The sequence below is a fragment of the Nilaparvata lugens genome, chromosome 2, assembly GCF_014356525.2.
Source record: "Nilaparvata lugens isolate BPH chromosome 2, ASM1435652v1, whole genome shotgun sequence".
Classification (NCBI taxonomy): Eukaryota; Metazoa; Arthropoda; class Insecta; order Hemiptera; family Delphacidae; genus Nilaparvata; species Nilaparvata lugens.
The window spans coordinates 98,180,046-98,207,821 of record NC_052505.1 but is presented as its reverse complement, the minus strand read 5'-3'; the positions used below and the strand labels follow the sequence as shown (position 1 = coordinate 98,207,821).

Here is a 27,776-nt window from a genome sequence, read left to right as displayed (position 1 = left end):
ACAAACAACGAAATCCTGATTTTTATCATGAGCATGGTTAAATCAAGAAAATTGTAATATTTTTTTAGAGTATTGAAAAGTAAAAATCTATATACAGCGCATGACAAAATTAATTGTTTCGAGGCCATAGTGTGAATGAGATGCAATGTAGACAGCAGTATTATTCTGTTTACTATGGTGAAGGGAGTCAGCCGCGTCGGCTGTTTCCCCTTCCACAGCGTCAACTTGAATCGCAAATACATAACAATATACATCAATGGTTTCACAATGAATGTGGCTACAATAATTATTCGTGACATTGTTCTTTAAAATTACTTGCTTCGAAGTTAATCGGAGAAGACAAAAAAATCAAATCGAAAAACCCCTATATTTTTACATTATATTATTTTATCAAGGAAACTGTTCGATTTATTGAGGAAATGAATTCGATATATTTCTAATTCCACATACTTCCAATTCCACCAGCTGACAAGATATTTTGAGTTCCACCGGCCTGCACGATATTCGCAGTTCCGCCTGTCAACATATTCGGAGTTCCATATATTTCCAATTCCGGCTAGCTGCAAGATATTTTGAGTTCCAGATATTCCCAATTCATGCGACCGCGTATTTAATAGGGGCCGCGGAATTGGGAATATCTGGAACTCAAAATATCAATGTTAAATGTCCTATGCTTGAAAACTGTTGCTGGGTGGAACTCCGAATATTTGTCAGACAGCGGAATTGGAAATATCCGGAACTCGAAATATGTTGCCTGAGTAGGCCATATATGGCCTGAGTAGGCCATATATGGCCTGAGTAGGCCATAGGAAACGTGACAGTGGAAAAGTGCGTGATACACCATGACTAAATAGGCCTCAGTCACATCACCCCTCAGCTTCAGCAGCAGAAAACTAATTCTGGACAGTCTTGTGGTCACATGCTGAATATGGCTGGCCCAGTTGAGTTTATTGTCCAAAACCTATATCAGCTATCGTATATAGAAGGCATTGACAAGACAGAGTATCGGTTTTTCTCCTATCTTTCTCTACTGCAATTATAACGTGGACCTCACTATAGGTGGTACACTCTTTCCATAGCTGACTGAAGTCTACACTTCACTCGAGCAATTTCGATTTTGGAAAAGATTGGGAAAAAATTATAATAGAATATGATAAATACAGGAAATTGATTAAAATATTTTCAAACATGTTCGAAAATGTTCAGTTTGTATGTTATTATCCATTTTCACTTTTTCAGTTACCACCGGATATAGTTTTCTGGCTAGTCCGGTATTTGCATTTGTGTTGTGCCTTTGCGGAATGCGGATCACAATCGGATCGGATTGATGAGGAGGCATAACCATGGCATAACTGTTGACTGTTTGGCTTGTGTCTTGTCTTAATTTTATAGCAACAAATAAATCTACATTCATATTAATATTGCTCTTTCATCTTGGATAATTATAATTACAAATTATTGGATTGATTACAAATATGGATGTAACAATGAAGAATAGTTCTGCTGTTATTGAACAACTTCTCCAGTCAACACATGAAGAAGTGAGTCTTATATTTTAATCTTATTGAAATTTTTATAAATACTGTTATGTTTGATAATTAAATTATCAGTCCTTATAATATTAGCTGAATCTTTAATTATTATTTCCATCTGAATATGTAACCAATTCGTTTTTATTTTTAATCATGACTGAAGTTAGCCTTCTAACTTAACCCTATTTTTTTCTGACGAGTCGTGACCCGAGTCCCAGGGAATTTTTTCCCTCTTCTTCCATATTGGATATCTCAATATATTTCAAGATATAATGTTATTCTATAATTCTAATTTATGTCCAATGATTATTGATAAAAGCAACAAGCACTTATGTAAAGCAGAAATCAATCTTCATTATATAATTATAATAAATTTATAAAACCTTGCATTTTTAGGGTAGTGAAAAGTAACGTTTGGTTATTATTAAATTTTATATTAAGTAAACAAAAAATTATAGTGATGAATGCTATGATAGATCTTACATGTAAAAAACACTAATAGAAAGATGGGAAAAAATTGGAAGGTCATAGTTCACTCTTAAGGGCACGCCACACCAAGCTCGCTACCGCGGCGGTAGCGAAGTTTTAAAAATCGCTAGCCATGTATTCAGGTTGATCGCGCCACACCGAGTTCGCTACCGCGGCGGTAGTACGGCGCACTACCATCTACGACCGCCTGCTAGGCGATTCAACAAAAGTTCGCTGAGAGGTAGTACGGCGGACAAAGCGAGCTCAGTGTGGCGCGCTCAACCTGAATACATGGCAGGCGATTCGAAGAGGTAGCGCATGCGCTACTAGACTCACTACTCTGAGACTACCGCTAGCGGACGTTTTTCGGTGTGGCGTGCTCAGCCGAGAAAACTACCACCAGCGGTACTACCTCGGTAGTACTGGCGAGCTTGGTGTGGCGAGGCCTTTAGGGTAGTATTTTACCCTACCCTCAAGTTCATGTTGCACAATCTTTGCAAAACTTATAAAATTATAGTGATGAATAGGCTACTATTATAAATCCTAAAACCTACTAGAAACATGAAAAATATATAAGGTCATAAAAAATTCAATTTCAGGGGAGGTTTAGTATCCCGGGGATCACATGAAGTTCATTGGTTTCACTATCATCCTACTAAGGGTCAATATTCTTATCTTGAACCATGAATTTTTTTTATCATCACTATGTAATTGAAATAGAGATCTAGAAGTCAATTTGTACATTTTTCTAAGTCTCTGTTCAAAATGTACATGTTGACTGCTTGAATCCAATCACTATTTCATAAAAATGTGCATTTGAAAAAAATGAAAAAAGTTACGTTAGTTGTGTCTCTTGGGTCCCAGGGAGAGACTCAGAAGCGTCATTCCACGAAAACAAGTCACATAGCGTTAACACTCTACATCAATTGTCTTCTAACATGAATTTACATAGTTCACACAATAGACAGTAAAGCAAATTGAAGCAAAATTATAACTAAAACAAAAATTCCCTGGGACCCAGGGTCACGACTAGAAGGTTAGGCTACCAACTATTTACGGCGCAAATATTTATCCAGTTATCAACTCAATTTCTTTTTAATGGAGGAGGAAAAAGATCTGAGACTCGGTTGATGAAAAACAATATTACCTACTTGAAAAAAATTTTCCCGCCCAACCTATAGCCTAGTCTTAACTGACGCCATGCTGTTTATGTTCATTCCCTTATTAGTTGCAATTTCTTGAAAGATTCAGTTTTCCACTTCTTCAATTACTTCAAAAATGAATATAAAATATTTTATTTTTATATAGGTTCCTATTTTCTTCAAATCTTAATTCGATAGACTATTTCAAATTTAATTCCAATTATCATTTTTTTAAATTGGTAAACCTCAAGCCTTAACTCCAGTGAGTACTAAAATTGTAATAGGCTCATCTAACTACAATGAGGAATCCAAAGAAACAAGTTCTAGGATTTTGTTAGAGGCTGATAAAAAATGTTTTAATTGAGCAGTTTTTTTTGTTTAATAAGAGTTGACCATATTTATATGGTACCAACCAATACTTTCTACTAAGCCAAGTAATTCAGTATATTCAGTCCATGACCGGCAGTCGCCAGACAGACTTCGTCAAAATATAAAACAATCAAAACACAAATAACGAGAGATGGCCGCAGATAGGTTGTTTCGTGTGGCTCTGTAGATGGACTGCCATAGTAACTCATGAAACAATCTCAAACTGGTCTACAAGTCCACTGGTCTCATCATCTCTCAATGAGTAGAGAGGGTAGTTGATGAGTTTTTCACGTACCAGCCTACAAAAATTCCCATACTCCAGCTCACGAGCACAAATTGGCAGTCTGTTGAAAAATTTTAGCATCCGTAAGGGGTACCAGTCATGTGCTTTCGATAGTCTGGAGTAGGGCAGGTCAATGTTGCCCTGTCTCCTGGTATTGTGGTGGTGCAGCTGGCCCCTCTCCTGGTAGGCATGAACCTCACTCCTTAGGAGCCGTAGGGAGCTATACATATACTGACTGTACACTGTCAGTATTTTCAGGCGTTTGTAGATTGGCCGGCAGTGCTCCAGGTAATGCGATGACGTGATGACACGAAGAACTTTCTTCTGTAGAAGGAGAATCCTTTCACAGCTACCTGCATGGCCCCATAGTACTATTCCGTAGCTTATATGACTATGGAACAGCCCATGGTCGGCTGTAATTAAGTAGTTGGCAGGCACATGTTGCTTCAGCTTCCGCATCAAAAACGTCACCCTGGCCAGTCGATTGCACAGCATACCAATATGTCGATCCCACGATAGAGTGGGGTCCATCACAAAACCCAAGAGTTTGACCTCCGCCTAACCACGCCTTAAGGTGCACAACAGGTTCTGTGTTTTCCCCTCATTTAGACACAGTTTGTTTGATTTAAACCACTGGCAAGCCTCTTCTACAAGAAGATTAGACTGGGCAACAGCAGTTTGGAAGTCCTCATCCTGGGCCAGCAGGGTGGTATCATCAGCAAACAATAAGGCTCTTCCATGCACACTGAAGTCGTTGATGAATACAAGAAACAACAGAGGACCAATAATCGATCCCTGCGGCACCCCATAGGTCACCTCCTTCGACCGTGATTCCGCACCATTCACCGATGTGACCTGCATTCTATTGGAGAGGTAATCCTCCATGGTTTTCAGGGGAACTCCACTTATCCCATACCGCTTCATTTTACCCAATAGTATGTCATGCGAGACACAGTCGAATGCCTTGGTCAAATCACACAATGCAACAGAGACCGACTGCCTGCCCTCCATTGCCCCAAGAACCGACTCCACTAAATACCGCACAGCTCCCGTGGTTGATCTCCCCTGATGGAATCTATACTGGTGAGGTTGGAAGATGGAATTACTCTCAAAATACTGTGAACGCTGAACATACATCACCGATTCCATGAGTTTGCCAAATACAGGAATTATCGAGACTGGCCTGAAATTCGACAATTCATCAGGTACACCTTTCTTGAAGATTGGAATTGTCCTTGATGTCTTCAGCTCCTTGGGAAAAACTACAGAATCCAAGCAGTCATTGATCAAATCACTCAGTGGTACAGCTAAAACATCAACTATTGACTTCAACACCACTGTTGAGATTCCATAGATGTCAGGACTTGTTGAGCTCTTGTATCCCTTGACTATTTTTATCAGGTCTACAGGGGAAATTCTCTCCCAATTCACAAAACTGCAAGTACTGACAGGAACATGATTCACTGCATCATCAGGTGAACCGGTGAGAGGCCTCCACTATCCCAGCCACCGAGTGAATAAAGAAATTGTTGAAGTCATCAGGACTTGCACCTCCTGACAGTACAACCTTCCTGCTTTTGGTCTGCTCAGTCTTAAAGTTAGGCTTTGTTACCTAGATTAGGTTGATTAAGCTTGATCGGGCTTTGGCAAGTTAGGTTAGATTGAGTCTTATTGCTTGGTTAGTTTGAGTTTTAGGCTTGATTAGTTCAGGTTAGGTTGCGTCTGATAAGGCTTGGTCATGTAAGGTCGGACTGGATTAGAGGCTCAATGATATTTTGTCAGCCTTGTTTGGGTTAGCAATGAGATTTGATTTAAGAATTTATTAAATTACAGAAATTGTTTTGTCATAAGAAAATGTGGTCTACAATAAACGATTGGGCTAAAGTGCAATCATTGGGCGACTGCTGTAAGCTATCAAAATTATTATTGAAGAAATCAACTCAATTTCCTTATTTAATCAAAGAAGATAAAAAAGCGCTAGCCTATTTTGATACAATTTAATTCAATTTTTATATTAGAAATACCTGTTTGGAAACTAACCTTATTTGATAATTAAAAAATATTTTTCCTACAGTTACGTTGAAAAGTGGCCATTGCTGCACTGATTACAGAATGCAAAGAATCACTTTTCCGCTCTAGTGCGGGAAAATTTTTTTCTGCACTCCAGATTTGCAGCATGGCAACGCAAAAAATACTTAGTAGATTATATGGAGCAACAGTGCAGCAAAATCAAAATGAAAGTTGGTAACAGTGACTGGGCTGCTATAGTGAGCAGAGGTGCAACGAAGCACAACGAGCACAGCATTAATTATATATTATAACGAGGACAGCAACAGCACAGTGCCACCACAGCACACACCACAGCACACACCACACAGCCGCTTCCCCGCCATTCAAAACACTACTACTACATTCAATTTGACAATAAATTAAGGTTTTTATTAATAATAAAATTACACAGAAAAACATATTATGGATTTCAGGCAATTCTACCCATAGTTACACACTTTTCATATTCAATGGTAACTGTAGGAAAAATTTAATGTGAAATACGTGCGCAAAGTTCCTCTGCTGCACTCAACAAACTATTCCGCCCTCGCCTACGGCTCGGGTGTAAACGTTTCTTTCGGTGCAGCAAACTGTTACTTTGCGCACTAGTTGCACAAATAACTATTTTCTTGATGCTATTATTTTCTCCATTGTAATCAATTGGTGAATTTAATAGGCTAGAATTTCCTGGCTCTTTCATTATAGACTAGCAGGTACCCCATGCTTCGCAAGTGTCTTATTAAAAATTTGACAAACTGAAAACCTGACGTACTAAAATCTTAGAGAATTTAAAATGGCTCTATAATGATTCTCGGTAAATTAAGAAGCTTTATGCAAAATTTCAAGTTAATCAGTTGAGTAGTTCAGTCGTAATGATGCGTCATTCATGAATTTCCTATCCCGTACGTGTTTAAGCCTATTCTTTTCTTTATTATCAATTTGTAGATTAATTTGACTTTTCTTTGCAGATTAATTTGATATTTGCACAGGCACTGTCCGGAGTGAGGCCCAAGAAGAGAATTGGAGAGTTTATTTGTGTTAAATGTGTTAATTATTATTATTTGGGAGAAGACAGTTTTGGGCTATGCCTGTTGTCTTCTCCCAATCATGGGAGTAGCATACTACTTTTGGTAGAGAGTTAGTGGGGAGGATATTTTTAATATACTTTCCGAAGAATGGACATTGATATGTCCAAAGCTCCGCCAATTTATGTAGATGCATAACAATATGATTATTATCTATAGTTATTATATTACAAACTGCTTTTTCATATCATATACAGTTCAATAATTATTTTCTTAGTCTATATTATGTAAATTCATCTATAATTTTGCTGTATTGTAAGCAATTGTATATAAGTGTATAAGCCAGTATATATTTGTAATCTACATAAATAAAGTACTCAATCAATCAATCAATCAATCTTATTATATATTATAATTATGATTTGTGATTGTGAATAAAATAACTTGATGTCTTGGTATATTTGGTATGGTAATCAATAGGTTAGTTTATTGAATTATCATTAATTTAATATTTCCGCAGGCATTAGCCCGAAATGAGGCCCAGGAAGAGAAATGGAGATCTTATTCGGCGGAGAACGAAGACTTGTGCTCGCGACTGCTGTCGCTTCGAGACAAGTTGAAGCACGACGTGATGGTGCCTGTGGGTCGGAAGGCACTCTTCAGAGGCCAACTGGTGCACACCAACGAGATTATGGTCTGTTTGGGCGACGGATGGTTCGTCAAGAAATCGGCGGCCGAAGCTGTTGATGTGTGCCGGCGGAAAATAAAAGGTTGGTCATCATTTTTTTCATGAGAAAGTTATGAATAATCATTAAGAAATTACTAGTAAGTACCGATACTCTAAAAGAAGACTTTTTCATATAAACTCATGCCATTATTAAATGGCATAAGTGCTCAAAACTTGTTGGGTTTTTATCTATACTATAATAAAGGAAAGAACTGGCTCATACACGTAAGGAATAGGGAATTATGATTGACGCATCAACACGTCTGAACTACTCAACTGATAAATTTGAAATTTTGCATTAGATTCTTAATTAACCGAGGATGGTTATATGCCTATTTTCAGTTCTTCAAGATTTCATTACTTCAAGTTTTAAATTTGTCATGCTTCCAGTTGTTGTATAGAAGCAGCTTGCCTTACTGCAGTCATGATTGTATAGATGCAATCAAGGTTTAACACAGTATTGTAAAAATCTAGTCTAAAAATCTAAATTCTTAGATTACCGAAATTCTTTGTTTACTTTATTCAATAAATAAACTTAACTGCCTGTTACTATTCTACCTTCAGTGGATTATCACAAAACTTTGAATTAAAAAAGTTTTGGCGATTTTATCAATAGTTACTGATACTCAACTGACTGTGAACTCTTAGAAACTCACGAATTCTTCATTTCTCAGAGTGTGATTCAGATTGTATTTTATAGAAACTCATAAATTCTCTATTTTTTAGAGTGTGATGAGATGCTAGAACGTTTGAGAAAAGAGCGAGAACTACTAGAATCAAGGAAAACGTTTCCGATTCAAAACGACGTTTTTGGTGGCCGAGATGAAATCATTGAACCTTTCAATGAAGAGGAGGAGAGCAAATGGAGAGGTAACTTGATTATTTCACATATATACTTACAAGTTACAGTAAATTTATCTCAGTACAGTACAATACAATATTATTGTACAGTATTTTTCACAGTTACAGTAGAATTGTAGATTGTCCAGAGTGATATACCTCCTCAGGAAGCTGAGATACATTGTCAGTAGGTAATACCTTGTTTCAGCATATCGTGCAATGTTCCACGGCCACATCATGTATGGACTTCTGTTGTGGGGACATGCACCTTCTAGTCATGATGTGCTACTGCTGCAAAAGAAGGCAATCTGGGTCATCACATTTGTAGAGACATAGGGACAATAATTGTAGGCCGCTCTTCAAAGATCTGAAGAGCAATCGTAGGGACAATTCCTAGGTCATAGGGACAATATTGTAGGCCGCTATTCAAAGATCTAAAGAGCAATCGTAGCGACAATTCCTAGGTTATAGGGACAATTGTAGGACGCTCTTCAAAGATCTGAAGAGCAATCGTAGGGACAATTCCTAGGTCATAGGGACAATTGTAGGACGCTCTTCAAAGATCTGAAGAGCAATCGTAGGGACAATTCCTAGGTCATAGGGACAATATTGTAGGACGCTCTTCAAAGATCTGAAGAGCAATCGTAGGGACAATTCCTAGGTCATAGGGACAATTGTAGGACGCTCTTCAAAGATCTAAAGAACAATCGTAGGGACAATTCCTAGGTCATAGGGACAATTGTAGGCCGCTCTTCAAAGATCTAAAGAGCAATCGTAGGGACAATTCCTAGGTCAACTGTAGGCCGCTCTTCAAAGATTTGAAGATTCTCACCATACACAGCCAGTACACCATGTCCTCCTTGATCCACGTCGGAGATAATCTGCTGAGGCTGATGAGAAGAGATGAGATTGCAACAGATCTCGAAGCTATGTATTGTGAAAACATGAAAGAAGAATCTAATAAAAAATCTGGAAAGATTTTGTATTAGATTAAAAATCTAGAAAGTACAAAGCTATGCACTCAGATCTTTGAAATTAGATCTTCGGAAAATAGTTTTTATCTCCTTCATGCAGATATTTTATCGACAGAAAAATTGAAATCACTGCAGTTTGTTGTATCTTCATTGACTGAATGCAGTTTTTTTGTAGATATGGTAAATTTTCAAGTGGTGAAGTCGTTAAGTTTGGTGTGCCACAAGGATCCATACTTGGGCCACTTTTATTTATTATCTATATAAATGACTTACCAGCCCTACTTTTTTGCTGACGATCTAGGTCTAATAGTTCTGATAAACAAAGTGTAGATACAGTGGTTGAAACAAGCTTGAACCTAAAAAAGCCAACGATCTACAGTTCAGTTTCAACACCAGGTCCACCGACATAGGCTTTCTAAAGTTCTTGGGTTTTATGCTGGACACAAATTTGAATTGGAAGAGCCATATTATTATAATATACATAGCTGGGAAGCTGAGTAAAGGTTTATTTGTATTGCGCAGGCTGAGACATATTGTGAGCCATGATGTTCCAATTAGTGTGTATTACGCTCATGTCTTTAGTCATCTAGCTTATGGCATACAATTGTGGGGAAACTGTTCCACAATTATCACACTTTTCAGACTGCAGAAGAGGGCTGTAAGAATGATCTGTAATGAACCATCCCAAACTTCATGTAGAGCGCTATTCCGTAAGGTGCGTACAGATTTACGGCCGCGAACATGAGCAATTCACTTTTAATCAGCTGATGCCAAGCTTTTTATATCTTTATCTTACCGTTTCTGTAATTGCTCATGTTCGCGGCGCGTATATCTGTACGCACCTGTAGATTGTCTCTGCCTTCACTTTATGTGTTTTCGTGTTGTTTATATGTTAAAAAGCGCCTGAGTAATTTTAGAGTAAATGGTGATATCCATAGTTACCCCAAAAAACAGTCTAAATGCTAGAATTGAGAGCAATCAATATACAAGCTCTCAGAAAAATTGGAAATACATATCGGTAAAGCTATTCAATGAACTTGATGTGGACGTTCGAACGATGAACGTTCCACAATTCAAGACTCACTTGAGGAATTTGCTTCTGAAAAGGTGCCTCTATTCTGTGAGAGAGTTTTGTCTGACCAAAGCTGACTGTGATATATTGTTAATTGTGTTAGGCGTCTAAGTGTCTGCTATTATTACATTGTATTATTTTACTGTTACTGATTGTACTGTCGGTCTTTGTATAAGCTATTGTAGAAAATTACTTTGTTTGTAACATTTTTATGTTCCTTGACAATAAAATATTGATTGACTGATTGATTGATGTATTCAATTTTTATTCTTGTGATCTCATTCAATTGATTAACTTATAGTAATTTAATTTGTCAAACAACTACAAATTGTGAAAACCCGTATAAAAAATAATCTTATTCACAATATTGATGCAATCAGCAATACATGGCTATATACAGATATTTATGAATCCAAAGATTAATTGAACCCTTAATTACCAGTTAATTTTTCTTCCAGAGAAACACAAAGAAAGTCTGAAGAGGTACAGAAGAGATTTGAAAGCAGAAAGAGAGCGAAGGAAGGAAGAGGAGGCGAGAAGCAGAGACTCCAACAAAGATCTTTTCGAGATTCTTGATGGTCTTGAATGTCAGGAGGAGAATGATGATGAACTTAATAGGTATGCATTTTAAACTTTAATTAGTTTCAATTAGATTAATTTATCGACTCAAATTATAGTCACAACTATTTGAAAGAGACACTTCAAGTCATTACAAATCTTTTACTTCATTAAATATATTCTACAAGGTGGTGCAGAGGAACCGCATGTTTCTCGAACGGCTAGTACTCTGTGACGGGAGGGGTATTGCCCTTGAACGAATGTTAGCAGACGGCCCATAGTATGCCTTTTCAGTTGTTATGAGCGTTGGAACGTACAACATCGTGTGTTCGCTGTCGAGCAGTTTTATAGAAGCGATGAAACTGTAGTCACACTGCGACGCATTTACGTCAATATTTTTGAGTTGGATGTTGAGGGGCCTGATCGAAATACTTACTGTGCTCCGATGGGTTACAGCGTTTAGAAGTACTGGTTCTGTTATTTAAAAGAAACCACCTGGTCTTCCCCGTTCAGTTCATACTCCAGAAAATGTAGACCTAGTCAGAACGGCAGTTGTTACTAGTCCTAGACGACATGGTCTTAGGACTAGACAACACTGACTCGGTCTACATTTTCCGGAGTACGAACTGAACGGGGAAGACCAGGTGGTTTCTTTTTCATCACAGAACTAGTACTTCTAAACACTGTTACCCATCGGAGTACACTATTTTGATCAGGCACTGCACCTCGACGTCCAACTCTAAAATATTGACAGAAAAGCGTTGCACTGTGACTACAGATTCATTGTATCTATAAAACTGCTCGACAGCGAACACACGATGCTGTACGTGCCAACACTCATAGCAACTGAAATGGCATAGTATGGGTCGTCTGCCAACATTCGTTCCAGGGCGATATCCCGTTACTGAGTACTAGCGGTTCGAAAAACTTGCATTTCTTCTGCACCACTCTGTATTCATTGTAGCTTATTATTCTATCTATTTTTTATTATATTTAAAATAACAAGATGACCCGAAGTCCACTAAAATAATTCACAAAGTTATGAAATAAAGTGAGTAGAAATGATAGGACGCCAGAGTTGCCACGTTTCTTCTTTCACTGCCTTCTACAGTAGATAGCTTTGATTCAAGTCACCTCTGTTTATTGATTTGAATATTATGGTAGTTCATTATATTCCTTGATAGCCATCGACAATGGTGCGGAGTTGGAAAATGATTCTTCTTCCACAGCCTTCTACAGTAGATAGTTTTGATTCAAGTCACCTCTGTTTATTGATTTGAATATTATGGTAGTTCATTATATTCCTTGATAGCCTACAAACTATTCGGCAATGGTACGGGGTTGTAAAATGATTCTTCTTCCACAGCCTTCTACAGTAGATAGTTTTGATTCAAGTCATCACAGTATATCCGATGTAATATTCAGTGTTCATTCTTGATTCAAATACTCTGGTACCTAGTTCATTACGAGTATTTTTATTCTTTTTTTACTCGATTATATCCCTTCATAGCCTGCAAATTATTTGGCAAAGTGAGTTGGAAAGTGATGAGCCATCTGGTTTGTCGACAATTATAACAAACCGATGTAGATTAGGTGCTGACTTCATAACATAAATCTCTGTATACAGATACAGTGTTTCGATCTAAATATTATTCTTGAAATTTGTAAATTTATTTTATTCTAGAAATTTGAAGTTGTTTGAAATTTAGAATTCTGTACATGTTCTATTCTCTGCTAAGTTACTGAGCATAAAATATTGTACTGCTCAGTGTGCGTTATGAGGGAAATAATGGGATGTAGTCACTACCTCTGTAAACAAAACCGTAGTGCATTCGTGTGACGTCAGCACAGGTAGGGCTCCTATACCAATAAAAATTCGTTGATTTCAGCTGACCTATATCAGCTAGTGTTTTTATTGGTGTAGAAGCCCTACCTGTGCTGACGTCACACGAATGCACTACGGCTTTGTTTACGGAGTTAGTGATGTAGTTCCTGGTGCCCTCAAATATGTACATTTTCAAGTAGATGAATTTAATATAATGTAACTGTATTTTATTTGCAGGCTTGTTGAAGATGAAGACCAGGCAAGGTTTATTGAGAAGCATGTTAAACAGGAGCTGAATCGCAGAAAAGCAAATCAATCGGATGATAATAGGGAAGATAATGCAAGATCTCACACTATATCATTAGGAAATAGGGAGAAAAACGTTGAAATATCCCACTCTGAATCGTTAAGAAATGGGGTGAAAAACAATGAAATATCCCACACTGAATCTCAAAGCTCTTCTAAAGGTTCAGAACAAACTATAGACAACAATGTCCTTCGGAGTATTGAGAACTTGAATATCAACGATCGTTGTTTATCAAAATTCTGAGAGACTGAGTGATGTCAGTGAGGATATCTATGATGATGAGGAGGAGGAGGAGGAGGAGGATGATGATGATGATGATGATGATGATGATGAAGATGATGATGATGAGGAGGAGGAGGATGATGATGAAGATGATGATGGAATAGAGTTTCGTGACGACGTCAATCCCAACTCAAGTTATCGGGAAAAGATGCAAACTTTGTTGAAGTTATACAATGATCAAATTGGTGGGGATCATAATGTCATAGATGATAATTCTCAGCCGAGGAAGAAGAAAAAATCGGTTCAATTTCACAGTGACAGTGATAAACTGAATGTGGTTCATCTTTTTCACAACGACAACAGAACTGACAATGATGATGAAGATGATGGGTGTTTGCCAGCCGTCATACATTTCAAGCATTCCAATGTGGAAGGTGACAGCTGTGAAGTTGCCGCAGATAGTGATCAACAAATTAGAAGTCCCAGTGATGTGTATAGGTGTTTTGCGAACTGTGGCAAAGTTGTGAAATCCATTTTGAAAGCGCCGGAAAGGGGTGTGACGTTGGATCCGAGTCTGGAGTGTCGTAGGGAGGTTGCAGCTGAACCAGTGTCTACTTCTACCATTCAGGTAACTATAGTGAGGTCTTTATGGAACATGAAAGTGTTGCTTATAGTAGGGAATATAACACATTAATATATACATATGCACTCATAGGGCAATAATAGTTATTTGTGCAACTAGTGCGCAAAGTGACAGTTTGCTGCACCGAAAGAAACGTTTACACACGAGCCGTAGGCGAGGGCGGAATGGTTTCTTGAGTGCAGCAGAGGAACTTTGCGCACGTATTTCACATTAAATTTTTCTTACAGTTACCATTGAATATGAGAAATGGTTGATTATGGGTAAAATTATGGCTGAAATCCATCAAATGTTTGTCTGTATAATTTTGTTATTAATAACAACTTTAATTTATTTTAAACAAGAAATTTGAAGTTGTTTGAAATTTAGAATTCTGTACATGTTCTATTCTCTGCTAAGTTACTGAGCATAAAATATTGTACTGCTCAGTGTGCGTTATGAGGGAAATAATGGGATGTAGTCACTACCTCTGTAAACAAAGCCGTAGTGCATTCGTGTGACGTCAGCACAGGTAGGGCTCCTACACCAACGAAAATTCGTTGATTTCAGCTGACCTATATCAGCTAGTGTTTTTATTGGTGTAGAAGCCCTACCTGTGCTGACGTCACACGAATGCACTACGGCTTTGTTTACGGAGTTAGTGATGTAGTTCCTGGTGCCCTCAAATATGTACATTTTCAAGTAGATGAATTTAATATAATGTAACTGTATTTTATTTGCAGGCTTGTTGAAGATGAAGACCAGGCAAGGTTTATTGAGAAGCATGTTAAACAGGAGCTGAATCGCAGAAAAGCAAATCAATCGGATGATAATAGGGAAGATAATGCAAGATCTCACACTATATCATTAGGAAATAGGGAGAAAAACGTTGAAATATCCCACTCTGAATCGTTAAGAAATGGGGTGAAAAACAATGAAATATCCCACACTGAATCTCAAAGCTCTTCTAAAGGTTCAGAACAAACTATAGACAACAATGTCCTTCGGAGTATTGAGAACTTGAATATCAACGATCGTTGTTTATCAAACTCTGAGAGACTGAGTGATGTCAGTGAGGATATCTATGATGATGAGGAGGAGGAGGATGATGATGATGATGATGATGATGATGATGATGATGAAGATGAAGATGATGATGATGAGGAGGAGGAGGATGATGATGATGAAGATGATGATGGAATAGAGTTTCGTGACGACGCCAATCCCAACTCAAGTTATCGGGAAAAGATGCAAACTTTGTTGAAGTTATACAATGATCAAATTGGTGGGGATCATAATGTCATAGATGATAATTCTCAGTCGAGGAAGAAGAAAAAATCTGTTCAATTTCACAGTGACAGTGATAAACTGAATGTGGTTCATCTTTTTCACAACGACAACAGAACTGACAATGATGATGAAGATGATGGGTGTTTGCCAGCCGTCATACATTTCAAGCATTCCAATGTGGAAGGTGACAGCTGTGAAGTTGCCGCAGATAGTGATCAACAAATTAGAAGTCCCAGTGATGTGTATAGGTGTTTTGCGAACTGTGGCAAAGTTGTGAAATCCATTTTGAAAGCGCCGGAAAGGGGTGTGACGTTGGATCCGAGTCTGGAGTGTCGTAGGGAGGTTGCAGCTGAACCAGTGTCTACTTCTACCATTCAGGTAACTATAGTGAGGTCTTTATGGAACATGAAAGTGTTGCTTATAGTAGGGAATATAACACATTAATATATACATGTATATGCACTCATAGGGTAATAATAATTATTTGTGCAACTAGTGCGCAAAGTGACAGTTTGCTGCACCAAAAGAAAGAAGGAATGGTTTCTTGAGTGCAGCAGAGGAACTTTGCGCACGTATTTCACATTAAATTTTTCTTACAGTTACCATTGAATATGAGAAGTGGTTGATTATGGGTAAAATGATGGCTGAAATCCATCAAATGTTTGTCTGTATAATTTTGTTATTAATAACAACTTTAATTTATTTTAAACATGATAATCTAATTGAAAATTAATAATCGATAATTTATTCAAATTGAAAAAATCCAATTAATTTGAAAATTTGATTAATTTTGAGTAAATCTTGAGTAAATCATGTAGTACATTACACCACAAAAATTTGCTGTTTTATGAGGAGAGAACTAATAACTCATAAGTTGTAGCTGATTGCAAATGAAATATTCGGTTTTTTATGAAAAGTTTTTTTTTATATGAAAGTAGCATATCTAAATGACATCAAACTTATACCAAAAGACTAGTAGATTATGCCATTAAGCCTGGGAGGAAGCTCGAACAGAAGTAGATGATCTCCTATGATTCCTGCCCAAATGTTTACTGAAAACTGATGTTGTGGAAGATTAGGATTAATGGCATGAGGATTCTCAGCTGCCCAAATATGTTAGTTGTGGACGTTAACGATAGCTGTTCTTGTGAAGTGTGCCTCGTCGGTAAATAAAACGGTTGTTAAAAAGTTTGGGTAAACAAGTTTTACTAAAAACCATCGGCAAATACCAGCACGGGGAATACAGTCTCGTGGCAATAGAGTATGAACTTTCTGGAAGTGGTATGGATGTAATTGTTGCTCTTTTAGTATCCTCCAAATAATAGATTGGTTGACATTAAACTGCACTGACAATTCTCATGTGTTCTTCTCGGGAAGTTCATAAATTTCATTAAGAACTTGTTCTTCTAACTCAACAGACTTAGTAGATCGTGGTCTGCCTGCATAAATGTGCTCTTTGGATATCAAAGAATCTGTCTCAGACAGACAGATTGGCAAAAAACCTTGAACTTGGACATACTCGGTTAGGAAAGTTCTCTTGATACAAACGTCTTGCTTCAGTAGGTACTATTACAGTAGTGTCCCATTCCATACATTAAATGCATGTCAGCTAATTTGGAGTATGAATAATGTCTAAAATTACCTGCCATCTTTTAAAAAGTTAACACTTAACACAAAAGCAAAGTGAAATGGTTACAAATAACTGGTTAATAGGTTGAACAAAAAAGACAGCGCGTCTACAGTAGACCTAACTTACAGTTTGTTTTTTTGTTCAACAGTGAGCTAAAATATTTCTGAAAATAATTTTCAGCTGATAATTTCTTTTAAATATTTTTTTTATTTAAAACAAAATAAATCAGCTGTTTTGGAACAGCTGTTCTTAAAATCAATGTTCTATTTGCAATCAGCTACAACCTATGAGTTATTAGTTCTCTCCTCATAAAACAGCAAATTTTGTGGTGTAATGTACTACATAAGAATACATTTTATCCAACTTTTATTCAAATTTAGTTTACACAGCTTACATCATTCTTTTCATAATTAAATTGTCTACAATTTTTATTGCAAAAAATTATTTGTTTACTGGTCATTAAAGAAAGTTATTAGGCATCAAACGTAGAAGTCTGTGTTTTTCTACTTGAATTTTTATGCATATTTCAACTTTTCTCAAAAACTACTCACACTGCAGCTTCCAGACTAGTTTTATTCAGTTTTTCAGATATTTTTCCATATGAATCCTGCATAAGTTTTTCAAAAACTAGTCCCCAAACAATTCAGCATCGGTGTATTTCACCAGAGGAACTGAATTCCGGGCGAAATCTTTCACCCTGTATAGCTCGCTAATGAAGCGTTTATGGATATATGTTTATAAGAACTTTTTTTCTTATTTTTATCTCTACTATCACGTATTAAATTATTATGAACATCTCGAGAAGAACACTAGAGAATTGTCAGTGCAGTTTAATGTCAATCAATCTATTATTTGGAGGATACTAAAAGAGCAACAATTACATCCATACCACCTCCAGAAAGTTCATACTCTATTGCCACGAGACTGTATTCCCCGTGCTGGTATTAGCCCATGGTTTTTAGTAAAACTTTTTTACCCAAACTTTTTAACAACCGTTTTATTTACCGACGAGGCACACTTTACAAGAACAGGCTATCGTTAACGTCCACAACTAACATATTTGGGCAGCTGAGAATCCTCATGCAATCAATCCCAATCTTTCACAACATCAGTTTTCAGTAAACATTTGGGCAGGAATCATAGGAGATCATCTACTTCTGTTCGAGCTTCCTCCCAGGCTTAATGGAATAATCTACTAGTCTTTTGGTATAAGTTTAATGTCATTTAGATATTGCTACTTTCATATAAAAAAACTTTTCATAAAAAACCGAATATTTTATTTGCAATCAGCTAGCTAACCAGTTATTAGTTCTCTCCTCATAAAACAGCAAATTTTTGTGGTGTAATGTACTACATAAGAATACATTTTATCCAACTTTTATTCAAATTTAGTTTACACAGCTTACATCATTCTTTTCATAATTAAATTGTCTACAATTTTTATTGCAAAAAATTATTTGTTTACTGGTCATTAAAGAAAGTTATTAGGCATCAAACGTAGAAGTCTGTGTTTTTCTACTTGAATTTTTTTGCATATTCAACTTTTCTCAAAAACTACTCACACTGCAGCTTCCAGACTAGTTTTATTCAGTTTTTCAGATATTTTTCCATATGAATCCTGCATAAGTTTTTCAAAAACTAGTACCCAAACAATTCAGCATCGGTGTATTTCACCAGAAGAACTGAATTCCGGGCGAAATCTTTCACCCTGTAAAGCTCGCTAATGAAGCGTTTATGGATATATGTTTATAAGAACTTTTTTTCCTTTTTTTTTTAAAACAGCAAATTTTGTGGTGTAATGTACTACATAAGAATACATTTTATCAAACTTTCATTTAAATTTAGTTTACACAGCTTACATCATTTTTTCAGAATTAAATTCTTTACAATTTTTATTGCGAAAAATTATTTGTTTACTGGTCATTAAAGAAAGTTATTTTGCATCAAACGTAGAAGTCTGTGTTTTTCTACTTAGATTTTTTGCATATTTCAACTTTTTTCTCAAAAACTACTCACACTACAGCTTCCAGACTAGTTTTATTCAGTTTTTCAGATATTTTTTCATATGAATCCAGCATAAGTTTTTCAAAAACTAGTCCCCAAACAATTCAGAATCGGTGTAACTTACTTCACCAGAGGAACTGAATTCCGGGCGAAATCTTTCACCCTGTATAGCTCGCTAATGAAGCGTTTATGGATATATGTTTATAAGAACTTTTTTCTTTTTTTTTTTAAAACAGCAAATTTTGTGGTGTAATGTACTACATAAGAATACATTTTATCAAACTTTCATTTAAATTTAGTTTACACAGCTTACATCATTTTTTCAGAATTAAATTCTCTTCAATTTTTATTGCGAAAAACTATTTGTTTACTGGTCATTAAAGAAAGTTATTGTGCATCAAACGTAGAAGTCTGTGTTTTTCTACTTAGATTTTTTGCATATTTCAACTTTTTTCTCAAAAACTACTCACACTACAGATTCCAGACTAGTTTTATTCAATTTTTCAGATATTTTTCCAAATTATTTTACCATAATTATGAATCACCCTGTATATACAGACCAATACCCAAAAACCACTTTTTTGGACTCAGGGGACCTTGAAACGTATAGAAATTTAGAAACTGTGGTACCTTATTTTTTCGGAAAGCAATACTTTTCTTACCTATGGTAATAGGGCAAGGAAAGTAAAAAGGGTACTTAGATATCTATTTTTATTTATATTCAATAGTAGCCCTAACTAAAAGAACTACAGTTTATAACATATATGTGTTTTCTTAGCATTATTTGATTTGATAGTTTTTGAAATTGAACAATTTTATTCTATTTCAGGCTGTACATGACGTTGTGGAACATGAGTTTGTTGCCTGGAGTAGGGGATATAATCACATATTTATACAGTTTATATGGCATTAGCATGTAATATATTTGTTTGTTTGCTCAGTATAATTTCTGTTGATATTTTTTAAAACTTGAACAATTCTATTCCATTTCAGGCTGTGAGTGAGGTGGTGGAACATGAGACTGTTGCTTCTAGTAGGGAGGAACCTTCTAGACCAGTTAGCCGATTCAAGGCGGCTAGGCTTGCCGCTAGAAAGTGATCTACACTGCAGCGAGTGAAGTCACATCAGTCAACAAAATGTTGGTCATCGCATCAACAACAACTACAACATCAACAACATGGCATCAACAACAACTACAACATCAACAACATGGCATCAATAACAACTACATCAACAACATGGCATCAATAACAACTACATCAACACATGGAGCTCATCAGTGGTTCAATTGAGCACTAGGAAAGTGTCCATGTAACGTACCAACCTAACGTATCACTCTAAAACTAACACTATGAATAGAAATGTTGTGGAATTCCTCCATATGAAGGTGAAACAAAAACGATATTGTCAGTTGCGCATAATTTATTTGAGCAAAACTTAGGTTTCAATTCATTTAAGACATCATCTTCAGTGCCTGGTATTTTTTGGCATCATCGGTCTTTTTTAGACAGTCTAACCTAACCAAAGAAGACAACTGAAGATGATGCCGTAGTGCATTTAATTTTTAGTTTGGCTCAAATAAATTATGTGAAACTGACAATATCGTTTTTATTTCACCTTAGTATCACTTTATATCAAATTTGGATATAAAAGTACGAAATATATGGTTGCACCAAACAAGACCAAACTCATTCAAATTTAAATTCAATTTATTGTGTTCATGAACGTTTCAACTGGCCAAGTCAACTAGTATTCAAACATCAAATAATAGAGAAGCTTGCAAAATACATCATAATCTGTACTTTTTTCTTTCATTTAGTCATTCCATTTAATGACAACAATTCGTAGTGGAAGAAAAACAGGCATAGCACTGTATACTATTTCTAACACACATTTTAAAAATATTTGTTACTGAAAATTTAGAATCTCTTGAGATGAAATAAAACTGGGATAGGCTATCACACTATTTGAATAATTCATAACAAAATTTGGAAAATATTGGGTTGTTTTCAACCTATTTCAAAAATTGTGTTGATCTTGGCTGGTGCAACTAAGCTATAGAATGTCTCATGAACGCTTTTCCATACTGGCCACTGTACCTGTGCTGAAAATATTATTTATCAACTACATCTAATTTCAGTAATTGGATGAGATTTTTTATATTTCATTCCAACTTTTGAGATGCAAATGATTTGATTTATAAGCCCTTCGATAGATAAATAAATCTCTTTTAATTTGCAATTTATAACATTAAAACTTTGATAAGTGATTGTAAGTGATCTAGCTTCTGTGAAATGAACCAAGTTTGAAACCGGTAGTATACTAACAATATGTTATTGATGATTTTGGAGGAAAGTCTGTTGTTTTAATGCAATATTAAATCTTATCTATTTGTAATTGAAAGGAAGTTTGCATTTGAAATGATAGTTTTGTAAAGCATTGTTCCATATTGAAATTTCAAATTGAATTCAGTGACTCTTGAAACTTTTTTCCATACTATCAGCAGCAATGATTTTTTTGGTTTTGAAATCAGTCAATTTTTGTTTAATCTTATTGCAAAACAGGAGATAATTAATATTAGTTGCATAGAAAGTACATGAGACATTCTGTATTTCATTGAGATAAGTTTTTTCTTGTTTTTCATAAAACTATTCAAGCTATTCAAATGCTTTGATGGAACAATATTTCCCTCTGTATTTTGAACTTGTTAATCGATGTTAGTTTGAATCGACACTCCTTGACTGTTACTCATTACTTATTTATTTTAAAATAAATTAAAAATTGAAAGAGGAAGCAGAATTTTCAACTAGGCTCTATTTCAGTAGCTTGGGATCAAAGACGGCCAACTGTGCTCTTGGGCCAAATTGAGTTTTCAACTGATGCTTATAGGCCCGGTTGCACAAAAACTGGTTTAATTTTAATCGTGATTAATTTCACGAGAGCCAATCAGAGAAGGCGTTTTTGAAAAGACAGCTTTTCTGATTGGTTCTCCTGTTTTAATCATGATTAAAATTTAACCGGCTTTTGTGCAACCAGCACTTGAAGTACTTCCGGCGCTCTTTTCAATGGTGACACTAGTTTGTTTCAAAAACGGACAGGAATAGTTTAATTTCAATAAACAAGATTGAAGTAAGTTTAACAATCGGAGACTACTTTGGTTTCAAAAACGGCTAACTACAAAATCAGCCAATGGTAATGCCAGGATTGGGTAATGTGACTTGCAAAACTCTCATGGCGCCACGTCTTTGAGTAGAACTCGTGTTTATTGTCAATAAATTGCCATTTTGGTTTTTAACTAAGTAAGTTGACATGGAAAAGTAAATACTCACAGTTGCTCCTGTAGTGTTTTTATTTTGGCCGATGCACCCATCACTAAACATACTTATCAGTTTTATTCCATTCAAATCTTGGTTTTTCAAAAAGTTCAAGAGTGCTGATGCTATTTCAGTGGACCCACGTCCTGCCTGATCCTCTGTCCAAACATAAAAATAAGGTTTTTGCACATTCAAGTCCATTATGCAGACATTGTAGAATCTCAATTGTCTTGAGTAAAAGGCTTGCTGAATAGGTGTGCGTGGTAAGGGTTGTACTTGTTGCATATCAAAACATATTTTTAATTCATTTTCTTCAGCAGGTTTTCGAAGGAGACTATAAAAAGCTTTAGCTCTCAATTTATGAATACGTTTTTGAGTGATGAGCTGTTGTTTCTCAGGAGCATTTTCTGCTAGTTTCAACTTGTTTCCTAGCATAGTACAATAGCCACATACATCACTGGCTGGAGATCTAAATCCAATGTTAAACTCACAGCAGAATATTTTTCTGAACATAGAAACAGTAGCATGAAGGTTAGGATCTGGTGTTGTCTCATTGTAAATTTTCCACAGCTTTCTTACTGATAGATCACTGTTCAAATAGATCCTTTTGGATTTATTACGATTATAATGACTTTCCTTTCCCCTTAAACTCCCAATGAACTTACGGATGGATTCTTTTTTTAATTTTGATTTATGACTAATTCGATCTCCCCCTCTGCACTCCTTGAATGGCTTGTCACACTTGAGTTTTTTAGAAATTTGTCTCACTCTGTCACTAGAAAATCTTGTTAAGTGTAAAAAAAAGTTCTTACAAACTTGAACTTTGTCCCCTTTAGATGTTGGAAACTTATAACTTGCTTGAAACGAGTGGGGCTTATCTTTTGGTGCTAGTCCCAAACCTAAGCCTCTAGCAGACTGGCGTGGGCGATGTCTTTTCACTTTTGATTGATGTATATGTCTACTAACATATTCATCCTGGTGTTGTTTCGATTCTAGGCTGTACAGTCTATTCCTAAAATCAATTGGGCTGCGTCTTTGGGTCTTATTTTAAAACATTTCAATGTCTTGTTGTTGTGGTTGCATGGAACAAATAAACCACTGCCGACGGGAAGTCCATACTTGGCTTTCTTCTGAGATTCACGCTTTGAAACAGCAGATTTCAATTTTTTCGCAAACCCTGATTTGCTTCACCAACCAGAACTAAATTGTCTTCACAATCCATTTTATAAAACAATAATATGATTACAAACTCACCACTCACTTTTGAAAGTTTAACAGAGAACTACTATCAGTAACATAACCTCAAATAACAAAATGTGAACTCCAACTTCCCAGTCACGTGACTAAATGAACGTCTGTGATTGGTTGGCTGGACATATGGGAGTTTGCAGTAATCAAGGCATTAGACATGTGAGCTTCTGCTCTCAATTCATTGTTTTTCTATCTATATTTTAATGGGACATGAGTGGTTTTGAAACTTTTCTCATCAAAATCATATGCAATTCAATAAGACAAACATGATACAAGTGCAAGCAAGTTTTTTTTCAAAAGTGGACATGTGAGGTTTTGAATATCACCTCCTCATTTCATGTTATAGGGAATCTTTACAGCTGACAACTTGAATTTGATAATTTTGTGGGTTGGGCCACTATTGCGCTGAATGCCTCAATTCAAAGTAATTTTGTGATTACCAGTAGTTAGCATCATTCATTATCTTTGCTATCTCAATAATATTTCAAGTATGGAAATTTGCTTTAATTATTAAATCTTCACTTGAACTAATTATGTTATGTGCCCTTTTTCCGGAAATCAGAATTTTGTATGGAAAAAAGTTGAAAATAACTTGTAAAATAGCTTTTTTATTGTCAATTCATTTTTACTGTCATATTATACTAACATTATTTTGTATTAAAGGTATTGTCATTTTAGTCCTCATCCAAATTTTTTTCAATCCACTCACTGTCTACTTTTGGCAAGTGGATTAATAAACTTCTTACATTTTTTTCCTTGGCCTCACTAATATTAACCTTTGGAACTGGCAAAAGATTAATGCTTTTTAAAATGTTGTTGCTCTTGACTGCCATATACTTGAATGGAGTATACAAAGGATGGTAAGTCTTTGAACATAGGATGTCACCTAAAGTATTATATTTCATTATAACATATTTCATAATTGTGTACTTTTTTGTAGCTGAAGTAGGTTTCTTGAGAAAGAAAGAAAGGTGAAAGAGCTGTATCCCAGTCCTGGATTAGATCCCGATCCATTAACATTTCAAATGGTTAAGGTTTTTCACGGCAAGTGACAATAGCTTCTAGCCTAGGCAATGCTGTCCCAATGATCCTTTTTTCTAATTTTATTTTGAACAAGTCCAAAATTCCTATCACATTGGCTGAAAAAATGTCCACGCACTGGGAATAAATGAATAATTTCCACACTATGCATTCTTGAAAACCAAGCACAAAATTTTGTCATGGTGGTATTTCTATTTTGACCCCCTGTAGCATCAGACAAGAACACAACTGTTTTAATCTTTGAAAACTTGGGTTTACAAAGAACTTTTGAAAGACAGTCATTAAGGAAAGATACAACTGAATTTCCATTTTTTGCAGCATCTGTTTCCATGAGGGGGTAGAAATAAGATAAACCATCATTATACACATGAATATTAAAAACATAGAGCCACAACATTCGTTTATAGAATTGACTATTAATATTTAGTCTTGGAATTGGGTAGTGTTGACCGTAATCAAACTTGAGTACTAGGTGGGTTGCTAGTTCCTCTTTCACAGTTGCTTTTAGCAATAAATTCATTCTTCAAATTTAAACGTCTTTTAACCTTTCTCTGGTGTATTCTCTGTGATCTCACCTAATAACTCTCTTAAGTACAAACGGTTGAGAAGGAAAATGGTTAAGTGGTTAATAATGAAAAGAAAAGTGAAACAAATCGAAACAAACAACAGTTCAAATGCCAATTCAGTATTCTTTAGGCCATCACAGTCCACTTTCCCTGTGTATATGAATCTGACCATCTCTTTCAAAGCACGAAACTCTACATTATCAATTTCATTAAAAAACAAAATTGAAAAATTCAATTAAAATTAACAAATTAAACAATTTAGTTAGCAATTGGTTAATGAATACATTGAAAATAAACTACTATTTGCAAAGCAAAAATAATTGGGGACCAATTCAAAAAGCCAAATTAAAACTAACCTGAATTGCAAATGAAGATCAAAGTCAGTTCAACTGTGGGCTCGAAGTCATAGTAGGGTCTGTTGTCAGCCACAGCAGTTGAAAAAATGAGAGATGTTGATTTAATTCTTCCCCTTTTATAGTCTAGAGTAGGGTTGGACTTTGATCGATTGAAAACAACAAGGATTTCAAGATCCCCGCCTTTTCTTCTCTGGGACTGGGTGCTGAGATGGTGTTCACTGAAGAGGGTTGACTAGTTGGTGAGGAGATGAAAACCGTTCGAGCACCTCAAATTCTTCATCTTCAGTGGTTGGTTGTTGGTGCCACTTGTTGGGTCTCCACCTCCTCAACAGGAGTGTTGTCCTTCCATGGGAGTAGGGCTGATATCACCTCTATCAACTCCACAAGAGTTCCATCCGCAACCCCTGGTGGACCACTCTCTGGATGGATGATAGGGACAGCACTCCTACCAGCAGTTCTTGGTGTATGGAGTGGCGGTTGGGGATATCCACCTCCATTCTGTCTAGTTGCTCATCCGACAGCATCTTTGTCACTAAGATGGACCCCCTCCACTGCTTTCATTCTCTTACTCCGTTCGATTTTTCCGTCTATAATGGCAACTCTACTTCTCCCCATGCCGGCCTTTCCACACATCCAAAGACCTTTGGAAATCCACTCTTTGGGAGATAAGATGGTGTCCGGCGTTTTGTAGTACGTTCTAATCAGCTTACAGCATTCCTCGTAAATCCGGGCGGTATAGTTTCCTACTCCAATACTCTTTTCCAACTCTATTGGGGTGTCAAGCCATGCGCGAGCATCGTCCAACATATTATTCAAACCGATGGGTGGGTGGAAGGATTCCCAATAACAGTATTCTCTCCAGGATGGGTGCATGAACGTGCCTCCTCTCTTCAGTTGACCAGTCAATTTTTTAAAGTAGGATTTTAACTTACAGCAGCAGAAGTTGTTCTGTGTAGCAATCTGTTTCCTTCTCCCCCACTCGTAAACCAGAGCAGGTTGGTGTGTTCTCGCAGCAGTGTGGTGATACATGTTAAAAGCATCCTGAATAAAAAGCAGCCGTCTTCTTTAATCACTCTGGGCACGTTGATGGAATTAAAGCGGCGAATGTGCTGCAGGAAAGCAGGATGTGGTGATGCGTATGTCCGCGTACTATTGCAGATACAGTCTTTTTCTCTAACTTCGGCGATAACCTTCTCCTCAGCTTTGAGGAAGGTGTTCCAGGTCCAATTTTCATCGATCAGTTGGGCATGTTTTGAGCTATTGAAGGTGGTGCGTCAGCAGTAACAGCTAATTGTATCATCAGTTCGAGTATTTAAATTACATGAGACATGAGCAGCACACAAAAACTTTCCATTTTCATGTGCATGATGGCGTACCTTTGTGTCTGTTTCAGTAAAAACTTCATCGCAAAGGCCGCACTTATCAACATGAATTGCAATATCTGTATTAAGAATTTCAAATTTTTTTATGTCACAGTCGGTGGTGGGGAAATTAACTCCGTGAGTGTTCAGCCTGTGAGCAAATTTGCTCAAATATTTCACAGTTAAGTGCCTGTTATTTGGTTTCTGGTAAAAATAGGCTAGAACACTCCATAGAAAACACTTTTTATCAGAAAGATTTTTGACATTGATAACACATTTCTTATTTTTGATGAACTTGGGCGTTTGAATAAAACTGCTTGTGTATATTGGATTATATCTAATCACATTTACATCGAGCGAGTCAATCTTCTTCAACACCCACCCACTACCAAATTGAACAAAGTTATCGAACGAACTTAAAATTTTCCCAACTGCTAACATGAAATGCTTGTTCAACTGATCATAGTTCTCCAAGACGTTCATGCCTATGGCCGAGTAACTATGCAGATTCACAATGGATGAAACAGCTTTGGACTCCTCAGATTCTAAAACTACCATCTTATACAATAATACATTTAAAACTAAGAACCATTTCACATTTCCCTCAAAACGTGCAGCGTGCTCTCTTATTATCTCAAAAACACGAGCTTTTGAGTTTTCAAGTACGTTTTCAATGTCCGGAGCAACGTTTTTGAAGGAAATGCGATGGCGAATTGTGCGTGAACTCATGCCTCTGACCCTGCGTTCTCTGGTGTGGTTCATCTCTGCTACTAGTGGGGAGCTGAAAACAAACTAAGAATATATTACTATGGCATAGAATTAGATATAAAAACAAGTAAACATTGATCTAAAATCAGTTGTGATTTGACAAGCTGCAAGTACAGTGCAAACATGTTATCTCAGGATCAGATTTTCATGTACGAATGATTGAGGTTATTAACATTTGATAAT

The 27,776-nt window shown here is 36.3% G+C and overlaps 1 protein-coding gene across 1 annotated transcript; it reads left to right on the top strand.

Annotated features, from left to right (window-relative positions):
• Positions 1 to 1,237: 1,237 nt before the first annotated feature.
• Positions 1,238 to 24,129, top strand: LOC120349743 (protein starmaker-like). The gene is made up of 7 exons (XM_039420305.1): positions 1,238 to 1,541; positions 7,389 to 7,638; positions 8,322 to 8,465; positions 10,940 to 11,099; positions 13,102 to 13,401; positions 14,756 to 15,680; positions 19,930 to 24,129. Exons 1-7 carry the CDS (start codon positions 1,476 to 1,478, stop codon positions 20,032 to 20,034), a joined length of 1,950 nt encoding a protein of 649 aa, XP_039276239.1. The 5' UTR covers positions 1,238 to 1,475; the 3' UTR covers positions 20,035 to 24,129.
• The last annotated feature ends 3,647 nt before the right edge of the window (positions 24,130 to 27,776 follow it).

What these genes read in the sequence shown, in the direction of transcription:
- LOC120349743 (XM_039420305.1), top strand. Translation starts at nt 1,476, where the DNA reads ATGGATGTAACAATGAAGAATAGTTCTGCTGTTATTGAACAACTTCTC. An exon ending in TCCAGTCAACACATGAAGAA is followed by an intron (nt 1,542 to 7,388) that starts GTGAGTCTTATA and finishes ATATTTCCGCAG; the next exon opens with GCATTAGCCCGAAATGAGGC. An exon ending in GTGCCGGCGGAAAATAAAAG is followed by an intron (nt 7,639 to 8,321) that starts GTTGGTCATCAT and finishes TCTATTTTTTAG; the next exon opens with AGTGTGATGAGATGCTAGAA.